The following is a 16,685-nucleotide window of genomic DNA, read 5'->3' on the forward strand; positions in this document are numbered from 1 at the left end:
GTACTAGAAATTTGCAATGAATGGAATCGATTCATCTCTGAAAAGTAAATATGCATACCAATTTTCATTTTTCTAAATAGAAGCGTTCTGGAGGTATTTAAGAAAAACTAATTTCCTGACGCCATCTTCAAAGAGCTCTAGCTCCCATAAGAAGCATTTTCGGGCTAAGTGAATTGGGTTAAATTGTCTTAAAATTATCTGAGGAATCTCCTGTCTTCGTTTGTCGGTAGAGTTTCTGGACACCCTGTATAATATTTCTACGAATATAATCTGTACAATTTTAGTCCTGTCGCCAGGGGGGGTACAACGGCCTCGTTAATTCAGATGGACTTACCCAAGTTTTTTTTATGTATTTTGACCCGTAGAACACGAATTTTTTGGGTAACAGTTGATCCGGATGTCGATAAGATTGTTATAGACCAAGAACTTGAGGAATCAAATAACAGCGATTTTTGGCAAAACAAAACAATATTTTGTATTTTTTGGGTCATTTTAAGCAAAAAATATTTCTACAAGTTTTTTAGTAGGATGCACAGTTTTCGAGATAAACGCGGTTGAACTTTCAAAAAATCGAAAAACTGCAATTTTTAAACCCGAATAACTTTTGATTAAAAAATAAAATAGCAATTCTGCTTAGCGCCTTTGAAAGTTCAAGTCAAATTATGTCGGTTTTGATTATTTGCATTGCTAAAAATTTATTGTGTTATTGTTAAACAAAGCTACAAACAACTAGTGCGTGAGTGATGTTTCTATGATTTCTCATTTAAAATCGAACGAGTAGGTAGAATAGGTACTAGTGCAATCAAGACTATTTCTACGTTACATGCGTTAAAACGCATGTAAAAGCACGGGAAACCCTACGTGTTTATAGCTTTGTTAAACAATAAAAAAATAAATTTTTACCAATGCAAATAATCAAAACCGATATAATTTGACTTAAACTTTCAAATGCGGTAAGCAGACTTGCTATTTTATTTTTTAATCAAAAGTTATTCGGGTTCAAAAATTGCAATTTTTCGATTTTTTTAAAGTTCAACCGCGTTTATCTCGAAAACTGTGCATCCTACGAAAAAACTTGTAGAAATATTTTTTACTTAAAATGGCCCACAAAATACAAAATATTGTTTTGTTTTGCCAAAAATCGCTGTTATTTGATTCCTCAAGTTCTTGGTCTATAACAATCTTATCGACATCCGGATCAACTGTTACCCAAAAAATTCGTGTTCTACGGGTCAAAATACATAAAAAAACTTGAGTAAGTCCATCTGAATTAACGAGGCCGTTGTACCCCCCCTGGCGACAGGACTATTTATAAGACTATATAAATCAAAGAAAATACCATTTTATAAATGCAATAAACACAATTGATTTGTTTTTATGCGAAATTGCAAATAAAATGTGACAACTGTCAGACTTAACTAAAATCTCATGTTATAATAAATGTTATAAATGTGTATTATCACGGACTTAACTTTTTTTCTATCATTTGTGACGCACTGAAAAATGCTCATGAAAAGGACCATATCAGGATTTTGGTTTTTGGGAGGTGTAGTTATTTTGTTCTAATGGTTAGTATTTTTTATTGTTAAATAAATTATCGTTAAAATATAAAAGTTTCATATTTATATTCTAGTCCTGGAATCTCACGCACACATATGTGTCTCAGAAGGTGTCAGAGGCGCTTTCTGAAATTACCCAGAAGCTTTTGCAAATGGTATTGGTTGGTCATTTGTTTGGCAACCGGAACTGCTAGGAAAATCACAAATTCGTTTTTCTGGATTATAGTGAGTACCACCTACGCAGAAAATTACAAAGTCTAAAGGGCACATATAGTACTTTGTACAGTCCCTAGGATAAGGGGCAGTTATATCACCATCGCGACATTTTACCAATGAAGGTGGAATAAAAGATGAATTATTCTGTGATTTTAAATGTATCTTCGGAGGGTTTACAGATGGAGTTGGATGACCCGCAGGTGATTCTGGAGATTCATTTGAGGTTTTAAAGTTAAGTCTTCAGAATTAGCTCGAATAGGTAGTACTTATTCATCAACTTCTGAAGGTTGGACATCAGGTTCATCTACACTACGTGGTCTCATAGTTGGGTCTCGATAATTAACAAATGGATTTTGTGGATTTAAAAGTGTCTCATGAGGGTTTGCAGCTTGGCTTGGAGGTCTCACAGGTGATTCTGGATATTGATTCGAACCAGATGGTCTTAGAGTTGGGTCTTCAGAATTAACAAATGGACTTTGCGGTCTTAATGGTTTGTCAAGAGGGTTTACAGATGGACTTGGAGGACTCGCAGGGAATTCTAGAGATTTACTTGAACCAGGTGGTCTCAGAGTGGGGTCTCGAGAATTAACAGATGGATTCTGTGGATTTAAAGGTCTCTCAGGAGGGTTTACGGGTGGGATTGGAGGACTCGCAGGTGATTCTGTATGGTATGAGCTGCATTTGGAAAGCTGTATTATGTAAAATATGACCTCAGACATAGATATTTACAAAATCAGATTTGGAAGATGAGGAAATCTCAAAGGGTCATGAAACGATAAATGCTGTGCATTTCACTTTGGGAACAATAAATTAATTTATCAATTAGTGGAAGATCAAAAGTAACAGACGTTTTCGAACAAATCTTCTTCTTCAGCCTGTTTGCACCCACTTCTGGACAAAGACGTCCTAATGAGTTCTCCATTATTCTCTGCTTTGTGCTATTTGGTGCCAGTTTTTCCCTATTTTTTGCTTTGATGTCGTCTAGCCATCGTTTATGTGAACGAAGGTGGAAGACGTAATTGGTAGAATTGCGCAAATGAAATGGGTCTAGTTAGGACACGTGGCACGACAAAACATCGAAAGGTAGACGAGAAACATTGTACATTTAAGATCACGCGAGCACGGTCGTCCTCATTTTGTATATGTTTCCTCAGAGATACTCGTAGCATAGCTTGTTTTATCGCCCTCTGTGTCATTCTCAATCTATTGCGTGATACCTCTGTAAGTGTCATCGCCTTTTATTTAGATTTACTAGTATCTTTTTGTCTTTCAACACATCACTGAGTCTTCCTACTGCTGGCCAAGTCATTCGGATTCTTCTAGTTATTTCTCCAGTTTGATTCTGTTTGCCTAGTTTGATGGTGTGAGCTAGGTATAAATACTCTTCGACACTTTCGATCTTACTTCCATCTAAGTTGATTTTAATATCTTGATTTGTCATCACATTGGTTTTAAGTTCATTTTTAAACCGACTTTTTCAGGTTCTTGGAAAGATAGTGTTTCCCTGTCTAACTTCCCTCTCCGTTCTAATTTTGCTTACTATTAGACCTTCTGATACATTTATTTGTATAGTTGCATTGTCGTATGTGTATTTGAGGAGTATTCTATATCTAGAATCAATCCTTGCATGATTAATTCCTTCTAATACGGCCCAGAGTTATATGGAATCAAATGAATTATTGTAATCCACAAATGCTATTCTAACAAGTAGCTTCAATGAAATAGAAGAGGGCTGAACACAACGAACATGTCGAGAATGGTAGATGTAACAGATAATTAGTAAATTAGAAACCTTATGGAACAAAGAGATCACTAGGAAAACCCAAAATCCGGTGAAGCGATGACATTGAAAATATTGCAGGACCAATATGAAACGTATGGCATGGGACTGAAAAGCCCGGAACAAAAAGGGGGAGGCCTGTAGAAAAAGAATGGAAAAAAATGGAAACTGTGGAGTCATAAAAAATAGCTGTTTGTTAAAAGTAGATATAGATAGAAGAAAAATATAAACATTAACAAAAATGCACAAAACAGAAAAAATAGTTTTCTCATTCACTAGACTCAAGAAAAATAAAATTGCATTGAAAAATATTGGTTTAAATAAGACTCTTAATAAAAAAAAATCTTAGATAACGGACACCTACTTTCTATGTATACTATGCTACTGAATAAGTTTAAAGTTAAAAATTTACCCTTTGAACAACATGAAACTATAATACATAAAACCAATACCACTCTGTTTCTCATAATTATAATAATTAAAATCTACAAATGGGAGAAAAATCTCCCTTTAAAGATATTTTTTTTATAATTTTATGGTTAATTTACGTTTGTAGGTGTACTTTTTTGTTCATTGTTTTAGTTCATTAAAGTGTGACCATTATAATTAATAATTTGTTATACTTGTATTATTCATTCTGTTGCGCGAAGATACTAAATATATTTTATTTCTAATATTTTTAATTATATGGTTACGCGTGAGTGACTTTACTGATTTATATTTGGCACTAATTATTATGCGATTGTTTTTGTTATTATTTTTACTAACTTACATTTAAATAAATAAAAACACTGAATTTATATCCTTTAATTACAAACTTATTTATATTTACACTGATTTAGCTATTCGCATATACAAAATCTAATATTAGTCCAGGAACCGAAGCTTTTCACCTCGCAATTTTTACAGAATGCATCGATTTGCTTGAAAATTTAAGAATAAGTAGTGGATAGTCCAAGGATCAAAATCTATATGATGCAGAAAGGTGCTTTTACCATGGGGGTGGTTGCCACCCCATCTCGGGGGTGGACATTTTTTATGATATTTTGATCGCAAAATTTAATAAAAACATTCATTCTAAGCAAAAAATGTTCTATACATTTTTTTTATAAAATTAATAGTTTTCGATTTATTTGCTATCGAAAGTGTTAGTTTAATATCGAAAATATCAATGTTTTCTATATAGGTACTCATTTACGATTCACTCAATTTTTGCCATAGAAAAAATTTTTGCACACCAAGTTCTTGAGAATTAAATAACCTACAATTTCACATTTAATCATTTTTTCGTACCTCTGATACTAATCTTTCTATTCCGAAGAAAATGACACTTTTCACCAAACTACAAAAATTCGCTTTTAACTCCAGTTTTTTAAAAACTAATCATTCTAAGCCAGTCAGACTTCTAGAATCTATTAATAATACATAAATAAAGAAGACTGAATAAGTCCAATGATTAAAAACACCGCTAACTTACATTATTGTGCCTCAAATTGGATTTCTCCATTGTTTTTTCAAAAAAATATTGATTTTTTTAACCGTAACTTCTTTATTTTTTATCTTAGAAAGTTTGGTAAAAAATAATTTTGTAGATTTTTATAAGATATATAAGGCTATTAATATTAAACCCTTTTGAAAACCTTAGTCGCAAAAATAGGTGATTTTGAAAGGGTTAGTCAAGGTGGTGTTTGCATGTTATTACAAGTTTTAATTGTCAATAGGTCACTCAATTTTTGCCGCAGAAAAAATTTTTCAAACAAAGTTTTTGGGAATTAAATAAACTACAATTTCATTTAAAAACATTTTTCGTATCTCTGATGTTAATCTTGCTATTCTGAAGAAAAGGACATTTTTTACCAAACTACAAAAATTCGTTACTTGCTTTTAACTCCACTTTTTTAAAAACTAATCATTCTAACCCGGCCAAACTTCTAGAACTTATTAATAATAAGTTTGTTCTACCATCAGTTTCAAACGGTTTGAAACCATCAGCGAATAGCGGACCAGCGCGAGTAGAGGGGATAGCACTGGTGACTGTATTATGTTCTCTCACTGACCAACTGTTTGCTGATGGTTTCTGACTAGTTTGAATGTTTGCTAGAACAAACCTATTACATAAATAAAGAAGACCAAACAATGTAAATGACTAATTTTAATTAGGGCGGTGATTAGGAGGTTATCTTCAATCACTTTTTCGCTGAAAATAATAGGTACTAACATTCTTTTTATCATAAGTCGCTTAATTTTTGAGCCAGAGACTTTTTTGTATTTCTGGAGATAGATATTTTTAAATACTTTAAATTAGTTTGGACAAGCCATCCTCGAAAAATGCATAGTTTATCCGTCTTTTGACTTTGAAACTACAATATTTAGCATTTGACGAAGAACAGCTAACATATAATAAAATATAACTCGATTACTATTGGCCTTAAAGAAAATAAAAAAACCGTTTTGTTTATTTTTTCACAAGGTTCATTTTTGTTAAGTAAAGTTGTTTAGATAAAATAAAAACTTTTTGAGTTATTAGCAGAAAACTGATTATAAACATTGATTTTTTCGATATTAAACTAAAACTTTCGATAGCGAATAAATCGAAAACTATTAATTTTTTCAAAAAAATGTATAGAACATTTTTTGCTTAGAATGAATGATTTTACCAACTTTTGCAGTCAAAATATAATAAAAAATTTCCATTCCCGAGATGGGGTGGCAACCACCCCCATGGTAAAAGCACCTTTCGGCATCATATAGATTATTATCCTTGGATTATTGGTTACTTAGCCTCAAATTTTCAAGCAAATCGATCCATTCTGTAAAAATTCATTACTTGGATTACAATAGCTAATGCATATTTAATATTAGATACAAGAACAAATTACATACAGTCGGAAAAATGAAAGAATACCCATGAACGAACATATAAAACACGCTGTATTTTCCTGTCACCGTGTCACACAAAAAATTGGCCAGCGCAAGTACATGTAACAATAATTATTACATGTACTTGCGCTGGCCAATTTTTTGTGTGTCACGGTGACAGGAAAATACAGCGTGTTTTATATGTTCGTTCATGGGTATTCTTTCATTTTTCCTACTGTAGGTACCGCCAAAACATACGTTCGAAAACAATACCTGATCGCGAATTTTTTTAGACTGTCCTCTAATATAAAATCGTTTCTTATATTTTATACTAACATAAATACTTTCCGAACATTCGGGAAAGAGGTTAAACGAACTGGTTAGAATAACCAATACGGGTGCTAGGGTATAAGGTGCCCGCCTGCAAAACTAACATAGGGGCCCTTCGGTTTTTTAAAATTAGTATTTTGTGTAACATCAGCAGAAAAAAAGCTCATTATAGCGCCCCCTAAACAACGGCGCCCTCCTGCAGTGCATCCCTTGCAGGCCCGTTATCGCCGGCCCTGAGAATAACAAAAGAACAGTTATTTACTAAAGAACTTCATCTAGACTTTTCTACTACGGTCGCTAATTAGACAAAAAATTGTTTACGCGAAATTTATGTGGCAGCTGGGAAATTGTCTCGGTTTAGAGCACAGTATAAAGAGGGACAGTAGAACCACTCTCCGAAAAATTGGAAGTAAAATTTGTAGTCGCGCACGGCGACTGCGCAATGCTCTTAGTCGCTTTTGCCCCACTCTCGCAAGGCTAGTCGCATAAAAACATACGGGTTTTAACAGGGAAAACCCGCATCCATCACTGGTGAATTATCAATTGCGTACTGCCGGTATAACTTCTTGAGATCAAAATGCCGACAGAGAAGTGGTTTTACTGTCCCTCTTTATACTGTGGTTTAGAGCAAGGACACACCAGGCGGCGAGCGTCGTGTTGACGTCGAGGCAGCTTAAAACACATGGCACGGTGTAACAGCGGCAGCTATGCTACGATTTAAAGTATTTGTATTTCGTTGTTGCCAAATTTAGTCGCGTGTTGGCTGCTGTACGATACGATGTCTCAAAGTTATGACGATTTGTCTTTTTAAATAAATGCAAGTTTACTTTACCTTAGATTAAAGAAAAAAAGAAACGCAGATATTGGATATATTCTATCATAAAATAACGAAAGTATAAGGAATTTTTTACACATTATATAACGAAATTAATATAATAAAGGCCCAGAGAAGTTTTTTTAATTTTACAAGAATGTCTAAAAAATCTTTTCAGGAGTTAGTAGTATGTGTTAAAGAGCCATGTTCAAGAAATAACGCCATTATGGGTGAAAGCATATCACCTAAGAAAAACTATTTATAACGCTAAGAGGCTGTCTATTCTATGGTACGCCACTGAGCAAATACAGGTGTTAAATTGATGCCGCTCTATTATACCCCATTAATTGGGAAATAGTGATGTTTCACAAATTAATATTAACAAAAAAATTATTCAAAATAAAGTCAAAGTACGTATCGAGAAAGACGAAAACCAGAATATACAAACCCGTAATAAGAGCAACAGTCACCTACGGATGTGAGACATGGGTGCTAAATAAAACAGAAGAAATGATAGAGAGTTGAGGACGGAACATACTGAGAGCTATTTTTAAGGGAAAGAATACAGATAGAGAAGACGGCTGGCATAGAAGCATCAATCAAGAATTAAGGATGCTTTACAAGGAACCAAGTATAACAAGATACACAAAGTCATAAATAATCAGGTGGGCAGGTCATGTCGAGGGGATGGATAAGGAAAGAATGCCAAAGATGGTACTGCTACGAAGACCAATTGGGACTAGGAGACGAGGTAGACCAAGAAAAAGAGCGCAAGAAAGTTTCAGGAATATAATATAGTATCGATGGAAATTATACACTGGAAAGAGAAGGCGAAAAATAGGATATAGTGGAGAACCATGGTTCAGCAATGTTTACATAATAGACATCAAATAAAATTATATTTATAAGTTATTAGTATAAACTGTATTATGTAAAATTGTAAATACAAGGCATGTAGAGCATAATAAATAAAATAATAAATAAGGTAAGATAACTGTTTTTTATCTTTATTTTTATGGAGTCAATAATTTTATTTTTATTAAAGTCAATCCTTCTGACAAATAACTCAAGTCGAGTCAAACTGGTTAATGGTTACAGATTTGAAAATTCTAATTGACTGTTTGTGAAATTAGGTTCAAAGGTTTTGAAAAATAATTTATTTAGTAGATTACTTTTCTTCCAGATAGAAATGTACCTAATTAAGTTGCCCTTTAAGTTATAAGATAAAAAAATGAAAAATACAATGAGTCCCATATAAAAATAATTTGATATGGGAGTACAAAATTCAAGTAAAAATATAGTTCGAGTCTGTAATTTCCATCATTAAACCAGATTTCGCAACACTCACAACAAAATTCTCTAGAAAACAGCTCAAACGTCTGGGTTGTACCACGAAACACGCATATATGATATGCCGTCGAAGTCGCAAAACCGCTTGGGCGACATATGGTTTCTAGGATGGGTCGCGGGAACGCCGCTCCAACGAAAATTTTAAGAGCGCCTGGTGTGTGTCACTGCATCAAAGTCAAAATTAATTTGTATAATTATTAGCAAATGACGTTCTGCCGGACGGCAATTGCACTTAGGTGTCGGAATCAGTTTCATATAAATTAATAGTGCAAAGTAGTGACGTCTGTCACGCCGACAACTGCAACTACTGTCTGCAGTTTCTGTCTTACCTTACCTTAAAAGTACGATCCCGACAACGACTGCAGACGGCAGGTTCAGTTGTTACCATGACAGACGTCATTACTTTGCACTATTAATTTATATAATTATTAGCAACTTACGTTCTGCCGGACAGCAGTTGCAGTCAAATGTCGGAATCAGTCTCATACAAATTAATAGTGTAAAGTAGTGAGGCCCGTCACGGCGACAACTGAAACTGACGTTTGAAGTTGCCGTCTGCTGCGTGTAGTCGTTGTCTGAACTTTCGGTCAAACTTAGGCCAGTACTTGAAGCGTGTAACAATATCTTTGGTGTCAGAAACGGAATTAAAAATCACTAACAATTGGAAATGACGCGTAATTAAATTTCTCAACCAAAAACTGGTAAATCATACCTTAACCCTTAACTACAGACATCCCAATATTATCACGTAACTACAGACTCCCGGTATTTTTTACCGGTCATTATAAAATAGAGTCAAAATATAAAGTTAATAATAAAAAACAAAAACGTTTTGCATTATGTGTTTTATGGAGTCTCCAGATATGGGAAAAATGGTAAAATGAGTGATTTTAATAATATAATACAAGATTTTTGAAGAATAATCTATTAAACCAGAATTTTGGTAACATTTTTGGTCTATTGAAACAAACGGCCATAAATGCTATGGACAAAAATTTAAACTTTTTTTTAACAAATAAACGTAACATAGAATCACAAAGGAAATATAAAATAGCATCCACGAAAATTTTTTACATCCATGAAAAAATCTGCAAGGGGTAAAATTGTAATAAAATTAAATGGCAATTCCATTTTTGCAAAGTGGCCTCAAAATTTTTATCTTCAAATTTAACCTTCATTGAAGGTCCAGGATGTCTTCCACAGTCCATTTCTTTACTTTTTCCCCAAAAGCACAAAAAAATAATGTAAACATTTCAGATTTACAAATATAGTACTCATATAAAAATACTCCCTTAACACAGACATCCGGTAATTTTTACCGGTTAAGATTTTTGATGTGTACCAGAAAAGAAAATATTGACAATACACAATACACGCTTTGACTAGCATTGTTATACAAACTGCCCGAGAGGTACAGAGACACATGAACTTGTAAGTTGTGAGGTTACCACGAAATCCACATTTTGGGAATGCCCGCCGGTAAAAAATACCGGATGTCTGTAGTTAAGGGTTAAAGTTCACTTGTAAGGTTATTTACTACTAAAAACTAACAATAGACAAAATAAAAACAAAAACATAAATGGTCAATGAGGATTTCTCTGAAAGATATAAAGTAAACCAAAAGTACCCAAATCGGCTACAATGTGATTACGATCTGTGGCGCCCAAAATCCCGACAGCCAAAATCCCGACGGCCAAAACACCGACACGCCAGAATCATAACAGGCCAAAATCCCGACATGCAACAATCCTCGCATAAGTAAAAATTCCAACCACTACATTTTGAATATTTATTGTTTCCTTTTTCAAATGCAATACCAAATCATATTATAGAGTATTGAAATTGAAAAAGTATTACTTACTAATAAGTACGGGTACTAATTATTATGTATTTCAAAAGAAAAAATTATTTAAATACTTCATTTTATAATATAAAAGCTATACTTACTGAAATGGAAGGTTGTAAGTGACATGATAATATATATTATATGAAAGTAAACTTGAATTGGACGGCGTTATACAGAAAGCTACCAACCCTCAATATATCAAATATTGGGTTGGATGCATATTTGGACAACAAAATACGAGTTCTGCATTCTGTAAAAACCTACCATCTCTAGATTAATATATAACATATAAAACTATAAAAATGCTAAGCCACATATTAAATTTATCTGATATTCTAATTTGCAGAAACCTACCAACCCACTTGGTAGTATACTTTTATTTTACAGAAACCTTCCAACCCACTTGGTTGAATTTTAATAAAGCGCCACTTGCATCCAAGTGGGTTGGTAGCTTTCTGCAAATATTGGGCTCTACAACTCTAGTTATAATAACCTACCCTAATAATTTTATGTATTGCTTTGTGTGTGGTTTACTGGATTACCGGCGTGTTTAATGTGTTTTAGTAGTGGTCTAGATTGTCTAGATAGTTAAAAAGAACTTTGAATACAGTGAAAAAGTGGTTGAAAGTACACTTTTTATTTAGCATAATGTACAGTAATCGAAGTGTTAGGATTTCAAAGGCTGCTCTTGCAATACAGGAAAATTCAGGCAAGTATCTTATATTATTATAATATTTAATTTTTATCCTCCAAATTTTGGTACAAAAGCCTATACTGATGGACTGTAACTAAACAAACTAGACTAAATAAATTAGGTAATCAAATTGTTTACCTAGGTACTTAAAATATGTAAATATTTTTGGTTTTGTTTATGGGGCCTGGTTGTCCATTACGATCGGTATTATGTATCATAACATGCGTCAGCACTTTCGCATTAATAAAATATGTTTATTTTAGATAAAATATTTTACGAATGTGATGAGGAAACCGTAGTAGGACCAAATCCGCCAAATGTTGCCGTCCAAATCAGCACATCTGAGAACACGTCGGGAACAAGCAGAGGTGAAATATTTACCACTTGGTATCACTTTACAACAAATGTATGACATGTACAAGCAGGAAGAAACCAATCCCGTAAGCTTAATGTCATTCATACAAGAACATATTCTACATGAAATTTAATTTGAAAATAAAGCCTTTAAAAAAAGACACCTGCAACGCTTGCGATACTTTTAAAATGAAAATAGATAATGAAAAGGATGAAGAAAAAAAAGAAGAGTTCAAGCAGGAACATACGAAGCATTTGCAAGTTGCAGAGGAGGCACAGAAAATGGGAAGAGATGATTTCAAGATAGTGACTGAACAAACAGATCAAAAGTGTTTAAGTTTTGACTTGGAAAAAACCCTACCGCTTCCCAGAATACCTACAGGCATCGTATTTTATAAGTGTCAGTTGTGGGTGTATAATGCAGGAATACACAGTGCTAAAGAAAATAGAGAATACTGCTACGTTTGGGTAGAAGATTCAGCTGGAAGGGGCGCCCAAGAAATAGGCTCTTGCCTTATAAAACATGTTATAACTAAATTAACTGCAGAAGTCAAACATCTTACGCTTTGGTGTGATTCTTGCGGTGGGCAAAATCGAAATATTAAATTAATACTTATGCTTAAATCAATTTTGCATGGGACACGCACAAACCTAGAAAGCATTACCGTAAAATATTTCTGTTTTGGTCACAGTTTTTTGCCCAACGACACTGATTTCAGTAATATTGAGTCGGTACTTAAACGACAGCAAAGATTATATACCCCAAATGAATATATCGAGGTAATGCGTTCTTGTAGAAAGCAGAGACCATTGGTAGTAACCCAAATGCACGTCGAAAATTTTTTAGGCGTAATAAACATTGAGAAAAAATTTCTAATCGCAAAGTGACCGAAGATAAAGAAAAAATTAATTGGTTGAAGATTAGCTCAATCAAAATAGAAAAGTCTGACCCATTTCGGCTAATCATACAACAACACGATTTTTCGCAACCGTATCAAAAAATTTCTATCAAAAAATCTTCTCGAGGTAGAACTGCTAACGAAGAAATCTTTAGCGATTTAATACCACTGTGGCCTAACGGAAAGCCTATCGCTGAGGCAAAATTACAAAATTTAAAGGAAATGATGCACCTTATTCCTGCTGATGCATTGACTTTTTATCAAAATTTGCAGGGTGCCAATGTAACTGAAGACGTTGAGGGTTACAATGTCAATGTTGAAGGGTACAATCTAGATTTTGAAGTGGATGAAGCAGATTAAAATTTATTAAATCAATACGTTAAATATTCATATCCTTAACTTTCCTGTAAATAAAAATAATTTTTCTAACTTTACTGTTGTTTTTATTTAATATTGTTGGTATTAATTTCCCAGTTTGCAAAATGCAGAAACCTACCAATCCACAAAAATTTGCCATTTCTCTTTTTAATTTACAATTAAAATATTTAAACATGTAGTAAATACCAAAATATTTATCCACAGTTAAAAAAAAGTTACAAAGTAGTAGCAACATATCCTACAGATTTTTTAAATCAATAAAAACTTTAAACTTGATTATCTCAGTTTGCCACTATTGAGGGTTGGTAGCTTTCTGCATAACGCCGTCCAATTCAGGATTTGATTATACATATATTATTGGACTATATATTGGCAAAAAAAAATTTAATTCATATACCCATGTTAGAAATTTTATTTAGAAAATGTTCATATTAAATGGTAAATACTTTTGTTTAATAACAAAAAATAAAAAACAGATGACCATAAACAAAAAACAAGAAATAAATGTAATTATATTTTAAAAAGAAACTTATCAAACATGTCGGGATTGTGGCTGTCGGGATTTTGGCTGTCGGGATTTTGGGGTAGACCCGATTACGATATAGTTCTGATGGTTGTTTTATACAGTGAGCACGTAAAGGTTGGAATAAATTCATATTTCGTGAATGGACGATTTTTATTTTTAAATTAGGATTTTTTGGCAGTGACGTCATTCGATATTTTCACAAAAGTTATGAGAATATCGAAAACTCAAATAAATACCTAACGAGAATCTCTTCATAAAGTGTTCCAATATCGAACGAGTCGACCAATATGCATACCTTGGAACAATGATCAACTCCACAGGAAATTAAAATCAGAATAGAAAAGGCTAGAGCAGATTTTAATAAAATGAGAAAAGTGCTCTGCACAAGAGAATGGAGCTGAAGTTAGAGCTAAGAGATAGGTTGGCTAGGTGCTACGTTTTCTCGACTTTGTTTTATGGAATGGAAGCTTGGACCTTGAAGTCTACAGAAAAATTCTGAAAATATCGTGGACAGAACACGTCACAAACAAAGAGGTTCTGAGAAAGATAAATAAAGAAATTGAAATCATAAATAAGTACCATCCAAACAAGAAAATTGGAATATTTCGGACATATTATACGTGGAGAGGGATCCAACTTGCTCCAATTGGCTATGAAAGGAGAGATTCAAAGAAAAAGAAACATGGGGAGACGCAGAATATCGTGACTGAGCAACCTGAGAGAATTGTACGGATGTACATCAAATGAACTGGTCAGAGCAGCCGTCTCTAAAATCCGAATAGCTATGATGATTGCCGACCTCCGTCGCGGAGATAACACTTAAAGAAGAAGAAGTGATGTCATCCATTTGGACGTGATGACGTAATCGTTGATTTTTTAAAAAGAGAATAGGGGTCATATGCTAGCCCATTTGAAAGGTTATTCATTTCCCTATTCCATAATATAAACATTAACAAAATTAGGGGGGAAAGGCAGTTTTTGTTTATATTTGATTCAGAGTTGGACCACCAATTTCAGATAGCTATTTCTGCATCTCATGCTTCATCGGTAGAGCTATGCAGTCACAACTCTGAATCAAAAATCAACAAGCCTGCGATGCAGTATCTAGTAAAATGAGGAAGACAAAAAGACCCAGATACAAAGTTTACTGTAATAAACCAATTAAAAATAATTGAAATAAAATAATGAACAATATTTTAAATCTAATACTTTTCGTCAAAAGAAACTGCTTTCTGGTTACATCTTGAATCTCCGGCTTTAACAATTTATAAGCACGGAGACGACGAATATAGAAGAAAGCAGAAAGGACAACGGTCACGTATCTACTCACTTTTTGTCTAGGAAAAATGCCGAAAAACAGTTACGAGTACACAAAAATCTGATTAAAGATGAACAAGGAAGAAAGGCTGTTTTTGTTTCTATTTGATTCAGAGTTGGACCACCATCTCCATCTACTGCATCGCGGTGATTTCCCTTAAAAGGCCGGCTTGTTGATTTTTAATTCAGAGTTCTGACTGCATAGCTCCACCGATGAAGCATAAGATGCAGAAATAGCTATCTGGAGATGGTGGTCCAACTCTGAATCAAATAGAAACAAAAACTACCTTTCCCCCTTGTTCACTTTTACTCAGATTTTTGAGTACTCGAAACTGTCTTTCGGCACTTTTCCTAGAAGAAAAGAGAGTAGATATGTGACTGTTATCCTTTCTGCTTTCTTCTATATTCATCGTCTCCGTGCTTATAAATTGTTAAAGCCAGAGATTCAGTATATAACCAGAAAGCAGTTTCTTTTGACGAAGAGACTTAGATTTAATATATTGTTTATTATTTTATTTCAATTATGATCAATTGGTTTATTACAGTAATTTTTGTATCTGGGTCTTTTCGTCTTCCTCATTAATAAAATTATTTATACAGGGTGTACAAAATAAATGGGCGTTAAATGAACGGGGACTAAAAATATTTACATACCCAATAGTAAAAATTTTAATCATTTCTGTTATCTAGAGGGAAAATATTTTACTGTTATTAGTGATCACCAGGGCTGCTTTATCCATTAGGCAATATAGGCAGTTGCCTAGGCCGGAAATTATGAAAGGGCGGCAAAAATACTTTACAAAAAATATTTGTAGATATATAAATATTAAAATCGAATAACATTTAAGTATATCCATCAATGGAATAGAAGTGGGCATTAATTTCTAGAAAACATCCCTAACAACAAATGTACAAAATGTACAAATAAACAGATCCCTAACAAGGAATCATTTTTCAAGAAAAATGTTGAACGGTGAAATGAAGTTCAGGAATTGGCTACTTTATTCTACATCTAAAAAGAGTGTATTTTTTATTCCTTGCCGTCTATTTCAGGCGCAAGGTTTCAATGACTAGAAGAATGCTGGCGTCAGATTAAAACAATATGAAGATTCAAAGGACCACACGGCAAATATCTTGAGTTAATCCAATCGAGGTAAATTAAAAAACAGAATAGACTGTTCCATAACAAGTACATTCAGAAGCGAAGTACAATACTGGCGCAACGTTTTGCAACGTGTTGTTGCAACAGTAATTACACTGGCACACTGGCCACAAGTGGACTTGCCATTAGAGGAGATAATTCAGTTATAGGATCAGTTCAAAACGGTAACTTTTTAGGTTGCTTAGTACTTATATCAGAATTTGATCCTTTTTTACGCGAGCACCTTACTAAATGTGGAAATATTGGTCAAGGGAACTGTAATTATCTGTCAAACAGTATATGCGAGGAACTAATAGTTTAGATGGGAAGAAAAATAAGAAGAACGATTGTTGGCGAATTAAAGCAAGAAACATACTATAAATAGTTGATTCGACACCAGACGTGTCGCATGGTGATCACCTAGCATTTTTAGTTCGGTATGTTTCTGGTGACGTGGTGATGATATGCCGACTTAAAGATTTTTAAATATGTTCCAAATATATTCCATCTTAAGGTCACAAATCTGCTGCTTTGGAATCGACAGGGATTTCGACTTTAGAGGAATGTACCATTGATTTAAGTGATTTTCGCGGCCAGTCATATGATAACGCATCCAATATGT

At 33.7% G+C, this 16,685-nt stretch overlaps 1 protein-coding gene across 1 annotated transcript in view; it reads right to left on the minus strand.

Moving 5' to 3' along the window:
* Positions 1–16,685, minus strand: part of LOC114343198 (nascent polypeptide-associated complex subunit alpha, muscle-specific form) — a 122,643-nt gene that overhangs the window by 87,733 nt on the left and 18,225 nt on the right. The window contains exons 3-4 of the mRNA XM_050649313.1: positions 2,089–2,450; positions 1,696–1,981 (exon numbers count right to left, since the gene is read on the minus strand). Coding sequence (XP_050505270.1) covers positions 1,696–1,981; positions 2,089–2,450 — 648 coding nt within the window. The remainder of the gene's footprint in view (positions 1–1,695; positions 1,982–2,088; positions 2,451–16,685) is intronic.

This window comes from Diabrotica virgifera, chromosome 4 (assembly GCF_917563875.1).
Source record: "Diabrotica virgifera virgifera chromosome 4, PGI_DIABVI_V3a".
In the NCBI taxonomy this organism is placed as follows: Eukaryota; Metazoa; Arthropoda; class Insecta; order Coleoptera; family Chrysomelidae; genus Diabrotica; species Diabrotica virgifera.